The sequence below is a fragment of the Apteryx mantelli genome, chromosome 14 (assembly GCF_036417845.1).
Source record: "Apteryx mantelli isolate bAptMan1 chromosome 14, bAptMan1.hap1, whole genome shotgun sequence".
Classification (NCBI taxonomy): domain Eukaryota; kingdom Metazoa; phylum Chordata; class Aves; order Apterygiformes; family Apterygidae; genus Apteryx; species Apteryx mantelli.
This window is the reverse complement of record NC_089991.1, coordinates 23,109,754-23,132,194: the sequence shown is the minus strand read 5'-3', so window position 1 is coordinate 23,132,194 and position 22,441 is coordinate 23,109,754. Positions and strand designations below refer to the sequence as shown.

Below are 22,441 nucleotides of genomic sequence, written 5' to 3'. Positions count from 1 at the left end.
ACCCTAGAATTCATGGATTGTTTCAGGGGTCTTAACCTGGGCCTTTTCCAAACATAGGAAGTTCTTGGTTCTGGAGGACAGGACCTTGTGGAAGCTAATGCCCCAAAAATGCAAACAACTTGCAGCATTCAAATTGTAAGGACATTGGACTTGGACCAGTTTCAACTGGAAGAATCTCAAATGGTCCTGATTTCATTCAGCAAGCCCCTGTAACAGCAGGCTTTCTCCTTCAAAATTCATTCTTAGCTTTGTCCTGTTCTCTTCCCAGCAGCATTGTCAGTACTCCCTCAGGACCTCCTCTTTGTACCAAAACTGTTTCTGCTCATCACACAGTTGGCTCTGTCAACTCAATCAATCACCTTGCTGGGTTCCACATTCTCCTGGGTTGGCTATAACTCAAAAAGACCACTTACTTTTTTCCGAGCTGGCGTGCCACATCACAACGCTTGAATCCTTCGAGGTTGTAGAGGCGCTTGGCCAGCCTCTTTGCAGCCTCACTATCTGCCCTGCAGCCATTTGCTAAAGTGTCTGTGCTGCCATGGTCAAGCTGCTCTGTGCTGCCCATGTCGGAGTCTGAATCTGAAAGGGCATCTTTCAAGCTGGCATCACTACATGGAAGCAAAAAACAATTTAAGAAGCAGCAATGTGACTTTATGAAACCCATACAAAATACCACATTTTAATTTCTTCCTGTCCTAACCAAAAAATTATGAAAAAACAACAACACACCTTTCTGAACTGGACATTGCACAAACCCTCTTTCATTTCAGGTCAACTGAAATGTATTTTGAGACACTCAAATACTACAGTTTAATTTCAAACTCGTAAGAAAATACTGAAGAGAAAGTGACTTCACACCAAGAAATGAGGATGTACTGTTTCAAAGCAAGCAGATCTAACACCTTTTTAAACTCCCTCTCTCTCCATTTGTATGGAAAGTTGTCCTGAATGGATACAGGGACTGTCAGAAGTTTTAGTTTCTTCAAATCAGTATCTGTGGGAGAAAGATCTCTCAAAAATTTCCAGTCAGCTCTCTTGAGCCCCAGAATAAAAGTCAAAATACTGAGATTAATTCATGAAGGCTTCAGACTCCAGAGGCCAAGATATGAAAAACAGACATTGCAGTCCCTATCCCTTGATTCATCCATTCATGTCTTCCTCTTCAAAATGGTGCTAATGGTAGATTTCTAGGTCAGGGAGGTTCTCTGTTCATCCTCGTTGGTATCCTCCCTCTGTCTCAGCCATGGACACTCTTCTAGAAAGTAATCTGCTATGTATTTAAGGTCCTCAGGTAAGGAAGACTCCACTGGTAGATCTCAGGATGATGTCCTGATGGTTTACTACCCTCACTGTTCAAAACTTGTACCTTATTTCTAGTTCAGATTTGCCGAGCTTTAGCTTCTAGCCACCATACCATCCTGGACCTCTTTCTGTGGGTGAGAAACACTTCTTCTCCATGAAGATACCAAGGAGAGAGCAGTCTGGGATCCCTATCTGCTGTACAGTGCACAGGAGGAACCTTGCCATGAGATGTGCCAGTGTTTAGACTGCAGTTGATGGCTCTGAGCTCCCTCTGCTTCCTTCTCTCTCTCAATCATCCTTCACTTTGCAGCATTTAACCTGTAGTCAGGCTCTGAAAGGTGGGTAGCTGCTTGATGATTGAAACCAATGTCTTTGGGAGCTGAACATGTTCAGAAAACCTTAAGTATAGATGATATATCTTCAAGTTCAAATTATTTGCTGAGGATGAAAAGCTGTAATTATATGGGCCTGGGCCTTCTAGGGCATCATGTGGAGGGGACTGGAAATGTAATTGCTCTCCCAGGTGGGCTTTTCCCAGCTGCTGGCTGGCATTCTGGCCAGCAGTTTCCACAGGTAACATGCAGAATAGCCCCACTGGCACCCTATAGATGGGGCTGTGTCCCTTTATTTTCTTGCCCAAAGCCACTTATAGCACCTATTTACACAGTATTGGGCAGTGTGATTCATTAAGGGCCTTGTAATTAACTGAACATACTTTATCACACCTGCCAGCCTGCTCCAGATCTCCACTGGAGACTTCACCTGGCTGTTCATCACCTAGCTTCCTCATGGAAGGAACTCCCATGCAGTGAAGTACTGCATCTGGGGAATGACATCTCATACTGTCCCTTGTGTGGTCCCTTTGCTCAGCACTTCTGGAGGGCATTTGGGGTCTGAGCCTGGCTTGGAGGATGAATTCTCTTCTTGCCTCATTGCTGCCTGCAGAAGAACCTTTGGGAGGCATCTACAGGGGCACCCAGTCCTAAAGGAAAACATCAGGCATATCCTGCACTTCAGAGAACATTTGGGAGCGTATCTGACTGCTTTTAACCTCCCTTGAGCTTTTGCAGATGTCAAGCAGACAAAGCAGTGCTCTGCCTAGAAATGCCCCAGCTTTGCCTGCTATAAGGGCAGACAGGATTTGCAAGCAGTCTGGATGAATGCAGGTAGCTCCTAGGGCAAATATGAACAAAGTGCTGAGCCTTGGCTTTTGCTGAGCTCTCAGTGCTCTCCCAGGACCCTGAAGCTCATGTGTAGTATAGGGTCCTGGGTCTGAGAGCAGAGAGGACAAAGCCACAGGACAGGCTGGTCTAATGACATAAGACCTTGGTCCTCTGGTGTGGTCTCAACCTATGGGTAGGAAAGTTTGTCCTATTGGTGCTTGGTCTCTGTCATGATAGCACAAGTGAAGGAAGCACAAGGGAAAAAAAAATATCCTCATTTCTATCACATCCTCTGAGCCTTGCTCCTGGAGTGGGACCCCATAAGACAAGGAGCCATTTGCCCGAGAAATTCACATCCTGACTTACCTGATGGAGTTAATGATCTTGCTGTTGTCTTCCTCTGACCCTTCCACATGGAATCCATTTGGGATATTTTTCAAGGACAAACGGCTCAGCACATTCTCTGACCTGCTGCTGGTAATCGAGTGCCTCAGGGGGCTCCCAAAATCCCCTTCCACTGGCTTTGCTGCTTCCTGCTCTTGTTTATCTGCAGCCGTGTGCTGAACAGCTTCTCTCTGCTGGGCCATCAGTTTCTGCTCTAAGAGCTCTGGGCTTTCCTTGACCCTTTGCTGAATCAACGGGGTGAGTGGGGCCTCAAAACTGACACAGCTGTCTGTCTCATCCGTGAGAGAGAGCACATCCAGAGAGTCCAAGCTGCTGTAGTATGTGCCCTTCATAAGGTCAGACTCAACAATCTTCTCAAAGGTTGAGCTGAACCCATCCCTGATGTCTTTAAATTGGAACTGTTCCTTGTCATCCTCAGTGCAGCTCAGCTTGGCATCTCCAGCAGCAAACCTGCACCAAAAGGGGAGATGTAAAAAATACTGTCAGAGTATTTGCATGGATTGTTCTTCTCAGAGGAATGAGGCAGGAGAAGGGATAGACATGGATGCTGTTATTACAGGCTATTGTGATCTTTTTGTGGCATAATCTGTTTGGTTCCCAATTTTATTACAAGCTTCAAGCTTGGCACAAATTCTAGAGCTGATGAAGGCAGAGCATTACAGTGAGCAATCCCAGGGGTGGGGCTAACCCTTAATTTGATCATGTCCCAGTAAAAATCCAGAGCTCTGAACAGGAGATGTTTGCATCTGACATCTGTGATTGGATCCAGCGCCAGAATGGATTTAATCTGCAGGTTATCTCTCTAAGTGCTCCAATTATGACCATACTTCAAAATCATGACAGTCCTTAAGGATCATAGTCATCTAATCTAACTTTGGATGTTGGCAGTGAATGTCCTTGCTCTTTCTACAGTAGAGAAAAACAGGAGCTTTTACAGAGCAATTTTTCTGACCTATCTTAAACCTTTTATCTTAGACAAGGCACCCTAGAAGTACTGTTTTCTCTCAAATGACAGGGACGTACAAGGGAGAACACATGCCTAGGCAGGAGAGGCTCCACGCTACTTCACAGCCAGCCTGAGGGATTTAGGGATAGCATTAGAAGGGTGAGAAGTGGCTGTGAAATTAATGAGTCTACAAGACTAATTTCCAGGTAAACATTGGACAAACCTCAGCAATCTTGACTCTGTTTGATTTTGAACACAGGGGAATTCATTACAGTCACATCTCAATACAAAACCCACAAGGGGAGAATTCATTTGAGTCAAAACCAGCAACACATGTTGTGCTGGAGCCCTGGAGAATTAGGAGGGCTCAGTTCCTCCTGCAATAGTCAGAATGACCAGGTTGCAAGAACTTGTCTGAAGTACCCCAGGTTTCTCTGGAGAAACCTCTCTTTCCATTCCCAGAAGGAATTCTGCTTTGACAGAATTGGGCAATTAGTGCTATAATATAGGCAAAAGCTAGGGGGAAAGTAAGCTTCTTTTCCTCCTCACTATGGTTGTCGCAGTTTGGAAACCCTTTCTCAGTGTCATGACTGTGCGTAGCTCCCCTCCTAATGAACACAGCCTCATTTTACAGCAAGAGTGCATCTCCCTGAGATGAATTCTGGGGGGTGGTTCAGGGATGAGCAGTTCCATGCCAGCATATGAGATGCTGTGCCTCTGCATGTCCAAACCCAGCTATTGTTACTAACGTTTTCTAGGAGGCGTCAGTGATAGCCCACTCCCTGCCTTGCAGAATATCTAACCTGAACCTCACCTGGCCCACAAAAGTTGGAAATGGACATTGGGAGGTTGTGGTTCCAGCACAGAGACAGCAAACTGCTTGTGAGCCAGACATAGCAGAGTCACGACAGCGCCTCCCAGGAGTTTGGACACTGCTGGTTTTAGTGCCCTTCACGAGATAGCTCATTCTCTGAAATTTGTAGCTAGGGAAACTTAGGCACACAGCAGTCCAGGGTATTGCTCATAGAAAAAGCAAAGGAGAGGTACAGCGATATAGCCCTATATCCTGTCTCCACCAGCAGGCAGCAGAGAACAGGGAAAGCAAAGTGACTGCTCCCCCCCACAAACAGCCACCTCCTTCCAACTCCCAGCTATCAGCAGCTTAAGGATGCCCTGATCCAGAGACATCCAGCCCCTTTTTTTTCATTAGACATAGGCTCCCTAGTTTCAAGGTGGATGTGGTATCCTGAACACCACCGCCATGTTTGGGCAAAGGTTCAGCAAAGCACTGAAGCAAAATCAGTTTGTACCATTACGTAGCCTGGGATACACACTTCCTTCTCCCACAGCACTAGGGATTTGCCTTTACTTTTACTGCACAGGTAAATAAGCAGCAACGAGTGAGGGATACTTCTTGAGCAGAGGGTGTGTTAATAAGGCAGCAAGGTCTCCCATGTTCCCAGCAGGTCTATCGGTGCACCCACAATTGCCTCAATGCAACCTCAACTGTGCTTTATATCTCCTGCTATTGCCTTGCTGCAGATTACCTACTGGTTCCCAACTCATGTGGCACCCCCTGCCAGGCTGTGCCCTCTGGAGCCCAGATGCTTGGCTGTGATGAAACATCACCTGCCTCCAGCACGTGGAGCCACAGGGAAGAAAACACCCTGCAGCAAGGTGTTCCACAGCTTCACCAACACTGCATGCAAATCACCCTCCTGTTTGCTTTGAACCTGCTAGCTTCTTTTTATATCTCCCAGTTCTCATACTGGAAAAGCCAGCAGTCATTCCCCATCTACCCTCTCCAGTCTGCTCTGTTTCACGGACCTCTCTCACACCTCCCCTTCACCATTTAGCTCTTTTCCAAGCTGAAGTATCCTCGTCTGAGAGAGACTCCCCAGCATTGCCGTGCAGCTGGCAAGGACCTCCTAGAGCAGTTGTGTGTTCAGAAGAGCCCTGTGTCCCAGCTGCAGCCTGGTGCTGCAGTTCCAACCTGGTGACCTGATGCACCAGACACCCCCTCCCACCTTCTTGTCTAATGACCCGACATAGCACTGTCTCACTGCACAGCAATGCAGCTCCTCGCACTGGCTGTGGGCACTGGATGCCAGATGTGCTTCCCATCAGCCACAGCTGGTGCAAAGCCCACATCCCTTCCTTTCAGAGGCAGACCTTATGAAGCAGCTCTGGGCTGGGATAATACAGACATGTTTTACAGGGAGACATTCCAGCAAGCCCATGTCTGCTCCTCCTCCATAATCAGTTTTTCCTCACAGAATCTGCTTCCAGGAGATTTCTGGGAGGAAATACAAAGTGTGGAGGTTTTCAGCTTCCCAGCCCTGTGTGCTGCAGCCCCCTTGAGATACAAGCAATGGGGAGAAGGCTGAGACAACAGTGAGGCACGATCAGTTCTAGACTTCTGTCCCCCTCCCTCCCTTGGATGCACAAACCTGTGGCTAAGGCCTCACCTCACCTCAGCCCAAGCCCGCCTCCCTTTTTGCCTTCTCCATGGTGATAAGTCTGTCAGCCAAACATTTCCCAGGCCAGGAAGGAGAGCTGGGAAGGACTTAGGGGAATCACAACATCCCAAAGGAGATGGCCTTTCGGCAATTAGCCACACCACAAGCTGAGGACTGGGGGCACAGGGAAAATGACTGCTTTCTGATCTCCTAGCCTTTTGAACCGTGCCGCTCATAATTATTTATCAAGCTAGGACTTGAGGACCTAGGCCGGGCCTGTCATAAATAAATGACTACCAGACAAAGCAGGGGTTACTTGCTGCTGCTTCTCTTTGGGGCTCTTTTCAGTGCCAGATGTGGGTTCCTCCTCCTGCCACGGCCATGGTCCCCTGACTTTGAAGTATCTTCTGGGCAGCAGAGAGACACCATGGCCTCACCTCCGCCCACCGGAGAGGGCTCCGGCAGCTGGGCGGCGGCAGGGGCCCGCGGCTGCCAGGCTGGGCAGTTGCTAAGGCGCCTCAGCTCCCCTAGCAATGGGGCCGAGTGGGGCAGGCTGGCCAAGGTGGGGGGGACTGACACCTGGACAGGGATGGGGCACCTGGGAGGCCTTGTGAGGTGGCCGATAACAAGATGGGGCAGGCTGTGTGACCCTGTCCCTGTCCGGCTGCCTCGCCCAGCAGCGGGCATCCCATACCCCACGTCCCTCTGCTGCAAAGGACAGCTCCGTCTGTCCCCGGGGCCTTCGCCTGCGTGCCAGGAACAGCTCTGCTCTTGGAGACCTCCCCTGTCTACGGTTGGGGGCACTGTACTCAGCCATCCTGAGCATGCAGAAAGGCCCCATCCCAGGTGCCAGATGCTGGGCAGGGCTGACGCTCCCACTCTTGATCTTAGTTGAGATCCACAACACTGAAATAATGAAATAATTCTGCTTCTTAAACCTGTACCTTAAGTGACAATTTATTTCTATTTCAGCTCTTGGCTCCCAGAGTGGTCATCTGTACTATACTACTGACTGAGAGGCAGGAGACAGTCCCATTTCTATTTCTATAGCACTATAGGTACATCTGTAGAGAGCAGGTTTTTCTGTAAGCATGTCATGTCTATATACACATGGGTATGCAACGGGGACAGCTAAACTCAGCTCTGCACTGCAGCCAATGTCCCCCTATAACACTCTTCCTCTGTTCTCATCCTCTATATTGATGCTGATTCCCTTCCAGTTCTGTCCTAGTTCTGCACAACAACTCTGTTCTTGGTGTGGTTCCCACTAGCAAAAAGCTTGGAGTTCTGTTTTAGATCAGATGAAGTCAGTTTTCCCTGCTGTTACCTTGGTGAGATCCTTTGCTGGCAGCAGTGATGGGCAATTCCCACAATACCAAACAATATCAGAAATTGGGTGGCAAAGCTCCTGCATACCATTTTGCTTGTGCTCCACTCTGCTGTCCTCCATCATAGCCTTGTCCCTGATGTGTCCTGATACCCCTTCTTAAAACTGGGGTGTTCCTACATGCACAGCACCTCTGCTCCAGGAGGGCTGATGGGTTGGGGGGGGAGCACAGCTCTCCCTAGAGAGGTCCTGAGCAGCGCAAAGCAGCCCCAAGCCCAGGGCCATCACCTGGCCTTGCACAGGCGAAAACAAACAGAGAAATTCAATGGACTCTGCAGACTGCATCAAATATTGCAGGGACTGCATGGGTTAGGCTGTTTTCTTTCCTCCCTTGAAATCTTTTTCTTGCTGCTAGCATAGGCAACTTGCAGGGCCAGAGGCTTTGCATGATGTTCTCTCCTGTGGAAGATGTTGGTTGAGGGGTCCTTGCTGGTTCAGGTACCACAGGGATGTGTATTTACCTGGGGTTTGGAGCTGGGAAACACAGCAGGAAAACTGGAGGGGAGGTGACATTTCCCTCCTCAAAACTGACAAATGGCACATGACACCAGTGACACCAGCTAGCTGATGAAGTGAGTAGTTTACAGGATGGGGAGGTTCAGTGGTCAAATGCATATACTACTGGATGGGATTTCCCTGAGGAACCAGTCTTTATAAAAAACCTGCTGCTTCATCCAAATAAAACTGTGTAGAGCAAGAGGTTGGGCTCCCCTTCATTTATTCACTTGACCATTTTGGGAAGGGGGAAGGTAGCTACAGAAAGGCCAGGACATGCAGTTTTGATATCTTTGAAATAAAAAAAAGTCCTTCAGTATACTGCAAAAATCATTGTTTGTCAAGCAACTGAAACAATATTAAAAGCCAGAATGGCAGGGAATGGAAAGAGCTTTCTGACAGCTAATTCACAAAAATGTTCAATTGTTCAATTATTTTTCTTGCTTCAGGATTCAAAAAACTTTCAGAATCTCACCAGTACTCCTGGGCTTATCCAGGCCCAACTGCGCTGGGAAAACATATCTCAGCTCTGAATTGCTGGGGAGAAACAAGTACCCCTTCTGCTAGACAGAAAAGATACCTCTCCTAACAGGTCAATGGAGTAAGATTTCAGAAACTGCTGTGGACTATCAGGGCTTGATTCATGACCCTAGAAGTGGATCTTGGCAAAGCATTACTTTGCATGCCAAAGGAAGGCCTGCTGCTTGTACGCTGCCTGTATGCAGGCACATCACTCCATGCTCACTAACACACCTTCATTCATTAAAGTAAGACCCTGAGTGGTGAAAGCCACAAGCCAGTCTGCCAGCTCAGCTTTGTGCCAATATCAAAACCACCTGCCTACCAATGACCTTATTGCCAAAAGCAAGAAAAAAACTTCTATGCCCCTTCTGCAACAGAACAAAACTTTTGTCCAATGCTCACTTCTTGGTAAGGGACTGAGAAGAACTCATACATTTGTTTTTTAAATACACTTCTTCTGTTTGATTTTTTACAAACTGACATTCAACTAGCCCTGGAGGACTTGCCGTGAAAACCATCCCAAATGTAGAAGCTGACTGTTTAGGCAAGATCCTCTTCCTTACTCTACTGTTCCAAGGCATGGCTGGAGTTTTATAAGAAGGCCTAAGAAACTCCACTGGCAGCTGGGAGACGTGTCACCTGGTGTAGGTGTTACCACTGACACACGTGTCTGGATATCAAGAGCCAGGTCAAGTTCAGGATGAAGGAGAGGACATAGTAAGTTCCACAGAAATTCATGTCTCCACACCAGCACATCACATGGCCAGATAAGGCTCTCCTAATTTAGAAAGAGCCCAGTGTTGCCCAGATGATGCCAGCAAACACACAAACATATGTGATGTCCATAGATGTTATGCACAAAGTCAGATAGGAGAATCAGAACGTTTTTTTCTGGCCCTGAAATCAACAGACATGCCCTGAATTTGCTGGTCCAGAGATACCAAAGTAGTGTCATCCCTTTGTGGAAATCCCAGCCTCTCCAAGGTGTCTCAAGCAGGATGGAAGATGGCTAGCCATTTCAAGAAACAGTGGCCCTAAGGCCTAGTGAATACACACCTTGTCACTGCTGATAACACACTTACCTGGGAAGCTGCTTTAACCATCAGTGTTTTTTTCACAGAGCAGCTTATTCTCTTGGGCATGTCCAAGAGGCAATGCTCACACGGGCCATCCTCCAGTGCCCTCATTAGCACAGGCCCAATAAGAGCTCCCCATTTACATTAGCACTAATTCCAGACACAGTAAAATGGGACCTGGAGTCCCTTCACACAGGGAAGTTCTCAAGATTACCCTCATTTGCTACAGCCAGACTGTTTAAAGATCTTACTCAAGCCTGCAGGATAGGAAATACTTTGCAAACAGAGACCTCCTCACCTCAAGAATCCACAGCGTAACCAAAAACAGTTGTGGTTTGATGTGGGACATAATGGACAATAAACAGACAAACCAGTGTGAGGAGGGAAGACTGCAAAGACAGAAATGTGCATAACCCTGTTTGTGGCAGCAAGGTGCAGGCATGTGTCAGCAACCAGACTCATCTGCCTGATCTTTGCAACAAAAGTGTATTTTGAGGAAGCACTTGAACAAAGGTACAGTTTCCTGCTTCTAACGTGCCAGGGCGAGGGCCAGCCAAGAGGGGAGGATGGATCAGTGCTCTCAAGTTTCTTATTTCTCAGTGCATTAAACCCCAAATGCCAAGCCACATGTCTGATGCACCTAAGCAGGTCAAGGTCCCATGAAGTAGCTCTTCTGTGCTAGCTGCAGTGAATTGCTGGGGCATCTCTTCCTCTCCGTGATGCCACACACCAGGCCAGCTGGCTGGTGAGCTGCAGACAAGAGCCACCAGCTGTGCCAGGTATAGGAGACCCTGGAGCAGGAGGAAGCAGAAAAGAGCCAGCTGATGGACAGTGTGAGGAAGGAGCCAGCCATTTGTGGCTTATACTCAGTGTGTGAGACTTGACCAGTCTTGACAAACAAGTTCTTAGATCCTTTTAAACTCCTTTCTGATGTCTGAACCTCCGGAGATACTGTTTTTAAGCTTAACTCTGGAACACCACAGATAAAAGCTTACATAAAACTGTAGCCCCACAGAATCCCTTGATTGCAGGAGCTCAGGGCTTTAAGAAATTATCCCCTGCCTCATCAGAGCTGGCCACACAGCAAACCAGACATGAACAGAAATGACATAGACAATAGCAGCTTTACAAACTAACCACTGCAGCATAAAGGCTCCTTATCTCCAGGAGTGCTTCTCTTTAAAAATCCACCTATCCCTGCAGGGTGAACTGCAGTGTCTGGCAATGATACTGTGTGTCTCCTCCTTCCACAAAGCAGAAGGAACTTTAAAAACTTCACACTCCTGTGGCAGGAAGGATTTTACATCCTTAATTGCACCCAGTGATGGGAATTGCAAGACTTGCCTTGGCAGCTTGTCCCATTGCCAAACTTCTAGCAATAGTTCCCATCACCATTGAACCTCTGTGTCCCCTCAGTAACAGAGGCTCTGTGTTCTCACCACACTAATGAAAAATGCTGGGTCTCTGTGATTTCCCCAGGTCCTGTGAGAAACCCATCATGCCTCCTCCTGGCCTGCATTGCTTCACTCCTGATCACCAGCATGCAAATGTTTGTGTGGGAGGCGGCAGCTGTGGGAGCACCCATGGATAGTGCATGTCCTGGCCCATCCCTGCCAGGTTTCGCACACAGCATGTATTTGCAGGGTAGCTGTGCCCTGCAGCTGTCCTTACAAGTGCTCTCCTGACTGCTCCTGGAAGAGCCATCAAGCCCAGTGCCCCCAGGCTATTACTTAGTGGGTCCCACATTGCCATACTCCAGAGTCAGAGAGCTCCCACTCACTCAGTCACCACACTGAACGCAGTCATTTCCATTAACCTAGTTATACCATGGAGCTTGAATTTTCCAACCCTTTATTTATCCCTTGAGCCCAAACTCACACAGCAGGCAACAAAGTGAGAAAGCCTGTGTCCAAAAGGACACCCTAGCTAAGGCTGCATGGGACAGACCATAGACATCAGGGCAGGAGCCGCAGTGCAGGACAGGTCAGTGGATGCTAATAAGCTTGCTTGCACCCTGCCAGCATCAATGGATACAAGTCAGTTCATGTCTCTTCCTTTCTGGTCCCAGAGAAGAGTCTCCCAAGGGAGGACGAACAGAGTTTCTCCAGCTCACACCAGCCCATAAGCACAGTCTGTACCTAATTCAAGCAAAGCTCGGCTAAGATGTGAGACAACATAAGACTTCGCTTGTGTGAATAAACCTAACATAGCCTGCCCACAGAGAAGTGTTGTGTACTTAAGTACTAAATAGCAGGGAAGGCAATTGCTTTACTTAAATAAGGAGCCATATATTTATTTGCATTGTAAACACAAGCCTCTGTAAGTATACTGAAGTAATGTATCGAATTGCCTGTGCTGCTTTTCCCAGTCATCTCTGAAATGCTGTTTTATTGCTTATGGCAAGGCATGCAGAGCAATGCATTTGGTTATTATTGCAACTGAACCATACCGGATTTTTATGCACTGAGTTGCTTACTTTTCACTTACCACTGGTTAATTACTCATAATAAAGTAGAACCTAGTTTGCTGTGTTGATGGAGCAAGGAGGCCTGCCTGAAAAGTACATAATAGAAAGCAGGACTCTCATGTCTACCCAGTGAAGTCTTTCAGCAAAGTTTTGCTGAAACTTTATTTAATGGAATTTGAAATGCTCAATGGCTGTACAGTATTGTGGGAGGAAATGTGTGGGTAAAGGCAGTAGTTCCAAAGTGTCAGGTACTCAGTGCATCTACAAGCCAAATGTGGGGACTTTTTTGCATGCTTTCCAGAGACTGGAAAAAGAGAACATATTTCACTGGTGAAGGTCTCAATCTGGCTACAGAGCTGCGACCTCCCTAAGACCAGCAAGGCCAATGCTGGGGACTCTCAGAAGGTGAAATAGTCAAAATAGCCATAGAGAGGGGAAAATCGGGCTTTGCCAAATGGTATATTCACATGTCAATGTGGTGCCATGGGATAAATTAGAAAGGAGGAGAAAGGGATTCAGTGAATGTAAACTGCAGCACAAGCTTTAAAGCTTTGGGTTTGTTTCATTTCCTTGACTTTGTTAATAAAGATTTCCTACCTAGATGTGCTAACATACACTCAGGAGTGAAATTGTGGGACCGGATTTCTTTCTCCAGCTCTCCTGTGGAGTGGATGACTTGGAGGACTTTTTACCCTTTGATTCCTTATTGGTCCAGTAGAGAGAGCAAGACTCAACCCCTTCTTGTAAAGTACTAGAAGATCTAGGGACAAAATGAGCCATATAAGCACCAACATACTAATAATGACAAATGCTTTGTTCACCAGGAACAAATTGTTGACTGCTCAGAGAAAAGCATTAGGCCAGAGATAGAGAAACCCCAGTTTCTCCTACATCCAGAAGGGGTCATAATGGAAACAATAATATCTAGAAGGGAAAAAAAGAAAGAACTGGGGAAACTTGGTGCAGGATGACAGTGACTTCTCTTGTGCCTCGATCTGCTTGTCAGCTTTTTGAAGGCACATTCATTTGGGAGAGCCAGTGCAGCAGGCAGTTAGCTACAGCCAGGAAAGAAGATCAAATACATCCCACTGTGCCCAGTTCATATGGACAGATCCCAATGTCTCTGGTGTGAGACATCCTTTCTACAATGCTGTATTTGGCCCGGCTAGTTGTTTCTGCCACTTAACCTACTGATGGTTGGTAAAAGTACTACGGAGCTTGAATACAGAGAGCTAACTTGATTCCTGGAGAATAAATGTTTTCCCAGAATTTAGCTGTGTCCTTGAGGTTTTCCAACTGCACTTTTGCCTTTGAATATGGTGTGTGACTTGTCCCCTCTGCACTCAGCTTCCCAGAAGACTTATTTACTATCCAAGCGAATATGTATAGAGCACAAAATCATGACCTTTGCATGCAGAGCCCAGTCGGGTCACATCGTGTCCAAATCCTCAGCCTGCCACTTCTCCCAATTCACGCCCCAGTACCTTAAAATAATCGCACTTCCAGTGATTGTACCAGCATTCACTGACCACTCTTAGCTCCGTCTTCAACTCAGAGTCTCTGGCAGGGAGCCACATACCAAGCAAATGTGATCCCCATGCGACCTGAGCGACTCACAGACACCCAAGACCCAACTAAGTAGCTTGTGGTGCAGTGAGGACCTGCCTGGGGGTGGACTCCTCTAGCCCTGTGGATGTCAACAGACAGTAGCAGCCTAACTTGGACCCCTCTTTTCCTCTTTGATACCTTCAATTGTACTTGTTGAAACTGCTGCTGCTGCTTCTTGCTGGGAGGCTTGGGTAAATCAAATCACCAGCTTTTTATTGGGGACCCTGTTCAACACTACAGATGCCAGGAATTCGGTACACCCTGCAGTCAGTCCACATGCTGTGTGGCTTCCCAGCACTCCTGCAATTCCTGGCTAAGCTCCAGACAATGCTCCTAACAAATTTAGCCTGAAACCTGCACCAGATGAAAACTAGGAGGTGGCTTACATGCACCTCTTGGCCACCATGTCCCTTTCACACCTTCTTCTCTTAAGAAGGCTATGCACCTCTCTGTCAACCTCTGCTGCTCTCCTCCAGCCCCCTACCGCTTGCTGGCATCTCTCCCATGCTGTGACAGAAGGTATAAAGGCCATGCTGTAAAATTCACAATGGCTAGCAACCCTGGGCTGGCTACAACACAATACCCTAGGCTCCCTGGGCCATTTCTGGTGGCAAAGGAAAGTACCTCAACTCATCCCACAGTGGGAAGCATTTCAACTCATCCTAGTGACCAGTCATTTTCCTTCAATCCCCCAACCTTCAGATCCCCAATGGGGTCTAGGCATTTGTACAGGCATAAAATATGCAAATCTGCTGTGAAGCCCACACCAGCTCCCAACAAGGCTGTTTCTGATCAGAGCTTCCTCCAGTCATAGAGGGTCCCTTCATGAAGTCAAGCTGCCAGCAAGGAGGACACAGGGGGGCATGAAATATACACTGGTTTATCTCTAGTGTTTGAGGGCAGGATGACACTGGTGCCCTTCGGTTCTCACTCCTCCACTGCCACCTGTGGTTCTGGGAGAGCACTACCTGCTGCGGACCTTCAGGCACAAAGGTGACTTGATGACCTCTCCAATTCTACTGCAAATCTGGGACATACCTGTAAAAAAGGCAGCACAAGCTCTTCTACACCCAGCCTGATGCACTGACGAAGACCACCTTGGCCAGAACATCTGCAGAGGAATCTAAACCAAGGGACATTTGCTTGAGCTAGCGGACTGCTGACCTGGGGTAGCAACAGATTTCTGGTCTGATGAGGGAGGAGGATGTTCTACCAGGCTAATACAAGTGATAAGCCTCCAGGCAAGCACTGGAGGTGTCACGGTAGCACTTCAGCAGGGCACGGCCACCTTCATGGAAAGCACGGCCTCCTGCTGTTGCATCACCCCCTCCCTGGAAGGCACTGCCCCTTGCTGTTTGCTCCACCCCTAGTTTGCACCAGGCTCCCATGGGCTGTTGACCCTGTTCTTCATTTCCACTCAGGCAGCAAGGGCAGCAGAGAGGCTGGTGTGTCAGTGCGGAAGCGACTACGTCCCATAAACCTGGAATGTTAGTTCAAACAACTCACATAACTGACTGTCGGGGCATTAGTAGGACTGCACGGGCTGAGGCACAGTGAGCCCATGTGGTCAGCTTCATGCTGTCAGACTGACACACAGCACTTCCCCCACTGCCCCATCTTGCCTCTGTGCATCCTAAAGCACACACATCCAGACTGAGAGCACAAAGCCATCTCCTGGCGGCTGGGAAGCATATGCTCATGAACCAAAGCAAAAAACAATCACTGTGCTACTCAGGCACTGGTAGCAGCTGCCACAAGTGAAGTAGGAAGCAAAACCTAACACCTTGCCCTCTTTTACTAACAAGATGCTGCTTTGGCTGTAACCTGGCTAGTCCAGACTGCCAGAAGAAGTTATGCTGCCAGGACTCCTGGGGGTGTACCAGGCTCCCGGACAAGCTCGATTCACTGTGGGCTTCATGCTGTCATGCTTGCCCTGCTCTAATACTTAAGCTACCTCAGCTAGCTCTGCCTTAGGTAATGCAGCAGCATCTCCAGCTTGCAAGTGGGACACCCCCAAAGACAGCACACTCTGCACTCAGCACAGTTGCGATCCCTAAATCCTTTTCCTTTACTTTGGTGTGTCTGTGGGCAGACACTGACTCTAATCACAACTTTTCTGCATTTGTAATAGGGTAAAGCAGAGCAAGAAGCCCAGAAAGAAAAGAGTAAAAAATGAGAATCAGCCATGAGAGCAGCTGTAGCTTTTTAAACTGATGAGTTACATATGGAGATCCAAGAAGGTCTGAGAAACAACACACACAAACCAGCATTGAACTAAAGTTACAATGACTTCTCACTTACCCGAGCTGTTCCTCTGTGTCATCAGCGCTTAGTGCTTCTGAAGAGCCCAGGAACGTGTGCAAGCGCACCTTGCTGAGGGCCTCACTATATATCTCCTGGGTGAGGGAGTCTCTCTCCTCCAAATCCACGCTGCTTTGGCTGGGCACACTGCTGTCCTGTGGCTGTGCTTTCTCCTTCCCTGTAGCAAGCTCTGTGTGCATGCCGTTCATCAGCGCCGGCCCATCATCTCTGCCACTCTCACTCAGTGCACACTCCTCCTGCCCCCGCTCCCTCCGTCTTTCACCCGGCTTCCATGTGGCCAGGGCTGTTTCCAGATGTTCGGCCCCTTGGCCCATGCCGTCATTGGCCAGACTCTCACCGTCCTTTCTTTGGGAAGGCTCAGCATTATCCAAGGGGCTGCCTTTCTCACTGGCAGACTCCAAGGACTCACTGAGCTGCTCGCTTCCATTGTTACAGGCTAACATAGCGATCTGTGAGCCCGAGGAATGCAACTCATTATAGTCTGCAGAAGATAATGGAAAGTGAATGTTCTCAGTCATATTCTGCTCGTTCTCACAGTGCTTACGGGGCTCCTTTCCCCTTGGTTAATTCAGGCTTGGTATTATCTACAACAGGAAAGAAGCAGAGAGACATGAGTGTCTGCAAGGGTTGTCAGAAAGGCATTTATTGATAGTAGTTCAAAAGGGCAACAGTTTAAAGTGGAGGAGGGCCAGCATCCCTAAGGCCAGCCCAACTTGTTAGTGGGAGTGGCAAGTAGTGGCAGGAGTGGGTAGGAAAATGCGCCCCCGGCTCCATCCCCAACACAAAAGCAGAGAGGCATGGTACTGGCCTGCCTGCAAAAAACAGAGCTCACTAACCAGTGCAGTCAGATCTGGAGATTAAAATGGTGGCCTGATTTCAAGCTGCAATTGTAGTCCTGAGCCATCACAGGCCCAGGTGCTCCTGTTTTCTTCGCTTGAAGCAGTACAGTAGGTGCATGGCTCAGGCAATTCTCCTCAGAAGTGAAAAGCCAAGGTCCAGGACTCAGCACAGTCTTGCCAACCCTCAGTGGCCACAAAAGCACTGAAGCAGGTTAATCTGCTTTGTAGCTAAAAGCCCCCAAAGCTAAAAGTCTCAAAGCACCTGTGCATGCCCCTAAACCAAAGCTGAGAATGAATAAGATAGTGTGGCAGAAGAAGGGGACCGGGGCAATGAAGCCCCTCAGCTCAGAGCACAAGGAGGCAACACGGGGCTGTGTAGGCTGGTTCCCACATCATTCCCTTAGAATGTCACTCACTTTCTAATTTTTCAATTGGCCTGGCCAGTTCAGCATGAGGACACAGGATCCCCCAGATAATCTCCAAACAACTCCAACCTCAAATGCGGGAGGCCTGTGACCTGCAGGCTGCTCGAGTCCTGGCTGTGGTGACCAGCTGCCTAGGGCTGGGGACAGGAGCGTGGCCCAGCTGTTTCTCCTAGGCTGGTTACTGAGGTACTATTCCCAGGTCCTCCCTGCCCACCAAAAGCAGGGACCTGTTTGTTGGAGTGGGGGAAAAAGGTGCAAGATGTGATTCTTTTTTTTAACACCTTTAAGTGCCTGTGATGTGCCAACCTGTATGATTCTCCCTGCTGACTTTGCATTTCCAAACAGATTCTTGCCTGCCAGAGTAACACTTTTCTCTTCCCCAACACAAAATTACTGCTGAAGGGTTTCATTAGTTGTTAAGTAAGACTCTGGAAAACATGTCCTTTCTGAATATCCCACGAGAGGCTCTCTCTGTAGGACAATGGAAGGGCACTGTATTGCACCAGACAAATGAGACATATGATGAAAAGACAGACTTTTTGATGAAAAGAGGCACCTTGTTTGTGAACACACCCACTGATGCAAAAGCTGCCAGTCTTGCAAGCACCATCCTCAGTCATGGGCTGTGGCCCTGCAGTGTCATTCAAGCTTTTCTCCATTGTAACCCCTGCAACTAAAATCAAGTGACCACAGCACCATCAGAAATGATCTTCTATGGAAGCAAGTGCTCTATGTGGAGCTCAGGCTGGGGTATGGTAACAGCTGATTTTGTTTTAAAAGACAACGGATGTGTTTGAGTAGGGAGCATGGCTAACCAGTTAAAGCAAACCTGGGTTTTGCTCCTACCTCATGTCTCAAGCAGACCATTTAAATTTTTTGTTTCAGTTTCCCTCTGTAAATCAGGGATAATACTTCACCTCTGAGAGACTGTGAGGGTGCCCAAATGCCTGCAACAGGCTCCGGGCACTATGACTCGCTGAGCTGCAGCTCTCATTAGCAGTAAAATCATTCACCGCTCTGTCAGCACAAGGCCTTACTGGTTCTCGGTAACAAGAGGTGCTGGACTTCAGTTGCCTTCACTCTTACAACTCCTTACCCTGTGGAGGCCGGGAAAATGTCAGCAGCCTGTCCCCCTGCTTCCAATTTTTCTGCAGCTGGGCAAGGAGCAAGGGAGAGGTGGGATTCGAACCCACCTATCCCTCTGTGACCTGGTTATGGACAGATCCATGCAGATCTGTGCTGAGATGCTGGTTGAACAGGACTGCTCCAGAAGGGAAACCCAATCCCAGAGCTGACTTTACCCCAAATCCACAGCATAGGCAAAGCCCAACCTGAACCCAGGATCTGGTCCCCTCTCTGTGCCCTGTCCCCTGCAGCTGGGAGATGCACTGGGCTTGCAAGTTCAGAGCCCTGCACAGAGCAGGCCTGGGGGAAAACACTCCTCAAGGTTGCGCATGCCACAGACAAGAGCTGGGGCAGACCCATCTTTGAGACAACATAGGCAGTTTTACCTCTTCTCCACGTGCATCAGCATGCATCCCTCGCTGTCACAGCCAGCGCAGCATCACCACACCTATCTCACTACGAGCAGCCTGGCTCTTCCGACAGATGCACAATCCCTGCCTGCAACAAGGGACCAGAGAAAGTGAGAAACAGGTCAGAGAATAGAACCTCATTGATCTCCTGTCACCCTGGTGCTGATTCATCTCAAGCTGTTTTCCAGAACCATCCTACAGCTCCTGTTTGCAAGATACTGCTAATGGTCTTTCCTCTACGCACATTGGTCCTTCCTGGTTTTCAGCCATGGTATTGTAAAAGCTGAGTGCAAGAGTAATCCTTAGAAATGGCTGTTGACTTCTTCCCTCCTACAGCCTCCACCTGACCAGAGCAAGGGAGCAAGGGGCTGTTTTGTTGCAGGATCCAGCAGAAAGTTGCTGGTGAACCCACTGAACATCCAATTTCATCAACTAGATCCACAGATAGAGACATCTATGTTGTAGATGGATCCCCCCAACAGTCCTTCCCTAGCCTAACAAATGAATTAAGAAGCAAGTTCAAGGTCTTGGAGCTAATTGTAATGAAAAATCTGAACTATCAATATCATTCATGTAGTGATGTTCCCTTTGCAGAGTGTATTGTGCAATGCAGACTGGCAAGGGGACAGTGATGCCTCTGTGGCGACTCCAGGCCAGAGGAGCATGCCTGGTCACCAGACATGGGATGTAGATAACTGCCTGAGCTAGCGGGCCAGGCTTGCTACAGAGTCCGTGGAGATAAGACGGACAGGGCTGCATTGCCTGTGCTATGTTAGATGTCTACCTCAGTCTGGGGGAATCAGGCCATGGATGTGCCTCCTGCTCTCCAGTGGCTAGAAGGGGCTGGTAGAGGAGCCGGGCAGCAGATACCTGTGTCACTGATGCTTAAAGGTCCATGCAGCAGGAACTGCTTACATCCTCTCTTGCCCCCATGGCCCTTCAGTGGCCTTGGCAGTATCTCTCTCAGCCAACAATCATCTCCTAATGAGGGAAAGGCTAGATTGCCCAGCTTCCTGGGACATCCCACACATCGGCCTCCCCAGAGTCCAGTGTCCCACCTGCAGGTAGCCCATCCTTGAAGGCTTGTTGGTGTAAATACATGGAAGGCCAAGGGGATTCAGGAGCTGACAAGTTCCTGATACAGTCCTCAGGTTCACACATGTGGGATCAGTCTCATCCTGCTGTTCCTCTGCCATCCTAAATGAAAAGGAAAGGCCTGCATACCTGTGTTCCACTGAATCCAGGATGGAAAAACAGACCCAAGCACTTGGCTTTCCTGTGCACTGACAGCAGACCCAAGCCAATGCAGTATCTTCAAGGAATTTACCTGCAAAACTATTAAGACTTTCCTGAGCATGACCACACTGCAATCTTGGGTTATGCTAAAAACCTAACATGGCCAAATTTTAACATTTTCCCATGGCAGAGGCGTAATTCACTTGCAACTTGCAACACAAAGCCAATGCTCAAATCTTTGGAGAAACTTCTCCAGCATAGCTTTGTTGGCCTTTTCTTAACATGAGCTGAATAATGTGTTTGTTTTTTTCTCCAAATCTAATTCTTTAAAACCAGCCAAAGGATTTAGGCTGACATTCCCCTCCTCCCAGCTGCCCATCCCAAAACTTCAGTAGGAACCAGATACCACCCAAGATAAATTCTGGTCAAATAGTTAAAGCTTGGCACAGCTATATGCTACCAGAAAACAGGAAGCTAAATGCGCTTGGGAGATGGGGCTGCACAAGGAGAAATGTTGGCAAACTTTAATAACTGTGAAGACTCTCTCTTCCCTCCTAACTGTAATCTGCTTATTAATATTATAAGTATCAATAAATCAACATTACTGTTATTATGCAGCATAACCTACCGCATTATGCTTATAATGTTTTACTCTCTGTGAAGTCTAACTGGAACATTTACGGTTTGGAAGAAGGGCTGAACAGTCAGTTAGTTACTGTTAATCCCTTGGGCATGCTGTTCTTTGGTCTGGGTTTCCACCTGAGAAGCGATCCCAAGGAAGCCCAGGGAGAATGCATGAACAGACTGTTGCTGAGCCAGGAAGACCATCAATCCTCAGCTTCCAGTGTACTGGTTTTAGCAGAGCCAGAAGTAGGGATCTGTGTCTCTTGCAGCCTCCTAACCCCTCTGAGATGTGTATGTTTCCATTGCACAGACATGGATGGAAGTTTGTCATAGACAGCTAAAGACTGCTGGCAAGCTAAGTGTATATCAACCCATGATAAATTACCCAACAAGTCACTAGCTACTAGATCTGTGCTTGCAGCAACGGCCATTTGAAGCACACCCACGTTATGGGTGGCTGAGGCTTCCCAGAAGCTCCAGATGAATGGCTGGGTTGTAATGGCCTGTGGCTCAGCTCCCAGCTGCCCATGGTGACATCTCACACTGAGGTCATGCAGCTGGCTTTTGCCACTCTCAATCCCACAGCCAGGCCAGTGTGTCCTATGTGAGCTTCATAGGGTCTCTTCTGCTCTACGACCCAATGAGCCACTTATATGTTGTAGGACTGATCTGTGAACCTCCCCTAATTGGTTTAGGTGCACGGACAAAGGAAGGAGGAAATGGCCTGGGATGCCACAACTAGGACTTGGAGAAAGACCAAGGAAGGCAGAGGAGCTGGTTGGGATGTAAGTCCAGGTGGAAGTACTTGTTCCCTATTAGTATGACTGTCCTTGTCTGTCTCCAGCAATAGCTGGAAGGTTACCACTACCTTGCTTGTTACCTCTGGCCTGAAGTAGCCATATCTTCAATCAGGCTGTTGAGTGAGGGCACACCATCGGCTGGAATTCCGATGGCTCCTTTCCATCACCCCCAAAGCAGTACAGCCAGACAGGAAACTGGGTTGGACCATGGTTTCTATTGCAAGCTGATGTTCCCCATGTCCCTGCTTGTTTCTTCTTGGTTCTACTCTGCAAAGCACTCTCTGGCAGAGGGCTGCACAGATAAGGGCTGGAAAGTGAACTGAGTTTCCACCAGTGGATTTTCACATGACTGTTACCCCTGCCCTTCCTGCAGGCTCAGGCATGCCTTAAAGCAACTGTTGCTTTCCTAGGTCCTGACAGTACATGGGCAACCCATGCATGTCCACTGTTTCCAGCCTCCAGCAAACATAATGTAGTTTAGCATGCAAAAAGAGGGCTGACAATAAGAGAATGATCTTGTGTATGCCCTGGCCAGGACTGGTCATACCAAAGACTACTGCAGCTCTGCTGAGACACACTTGTTAAGCTGCAGTTCCTTGATTTGTTTGTCTGAGTCCTTTTTCAGGGCAGAGAATCTCAGAGCATAGGCTGGCTCATAAATCTGCATTACATTTTATTATCATAATCTCTTTAATATTTATTTATTGTATTAGGGATGTTAATGACAGCATTATTCACTTCAGTAGAAGCTGTGTTAATGCGAACGTACCCTTGCTCAGTAAATACAGCAGTAGTCTGGATGGACCCAGCAATCTGTAAGACAAAAACTC

At 48.1% G+C, this 22,441-nt stretch overlaps 1 protein-coding gene across 2 annotated transcripts in view; it reads right to left on the bottom strand.

The window, feature by feature from the left end:
- Nucleotides 1-19,017, bottom strand: part of PSD2 (pleckstrin and Sec7 domain containing 2) — a 57,694-nt gene extending 38,677 nt beyond the window's left edge. For both annotated transcript variants that reach the window (XM_013954559.2, XM_013954560.2), the window contains exons 1-4: nt 18,928-19,017; nt 16,132-16,736; nt 2,832-3,320; nt 414-608 (exon numbers count right to left, since the gene is read on the bottom strand). In XM_013954559.2, coding sequence (XP_013810013.1) covers nt 414-608; nt 2,832-3,320; nt 16,132-16,670 — 1,223 coding nt within the window. In that variant the 5' untranslated portion in view covers nt 16,671-16,736; nt 18,928-19,017. The remainder of the gene's footprint in view (nt 1-413; nt 609-2,831; nt 3,321-16,131; nt 16,737-18,927) is intronic.
- Nucleotides 19,018-22,441: the final 3,424 nt, after the last annotated feature.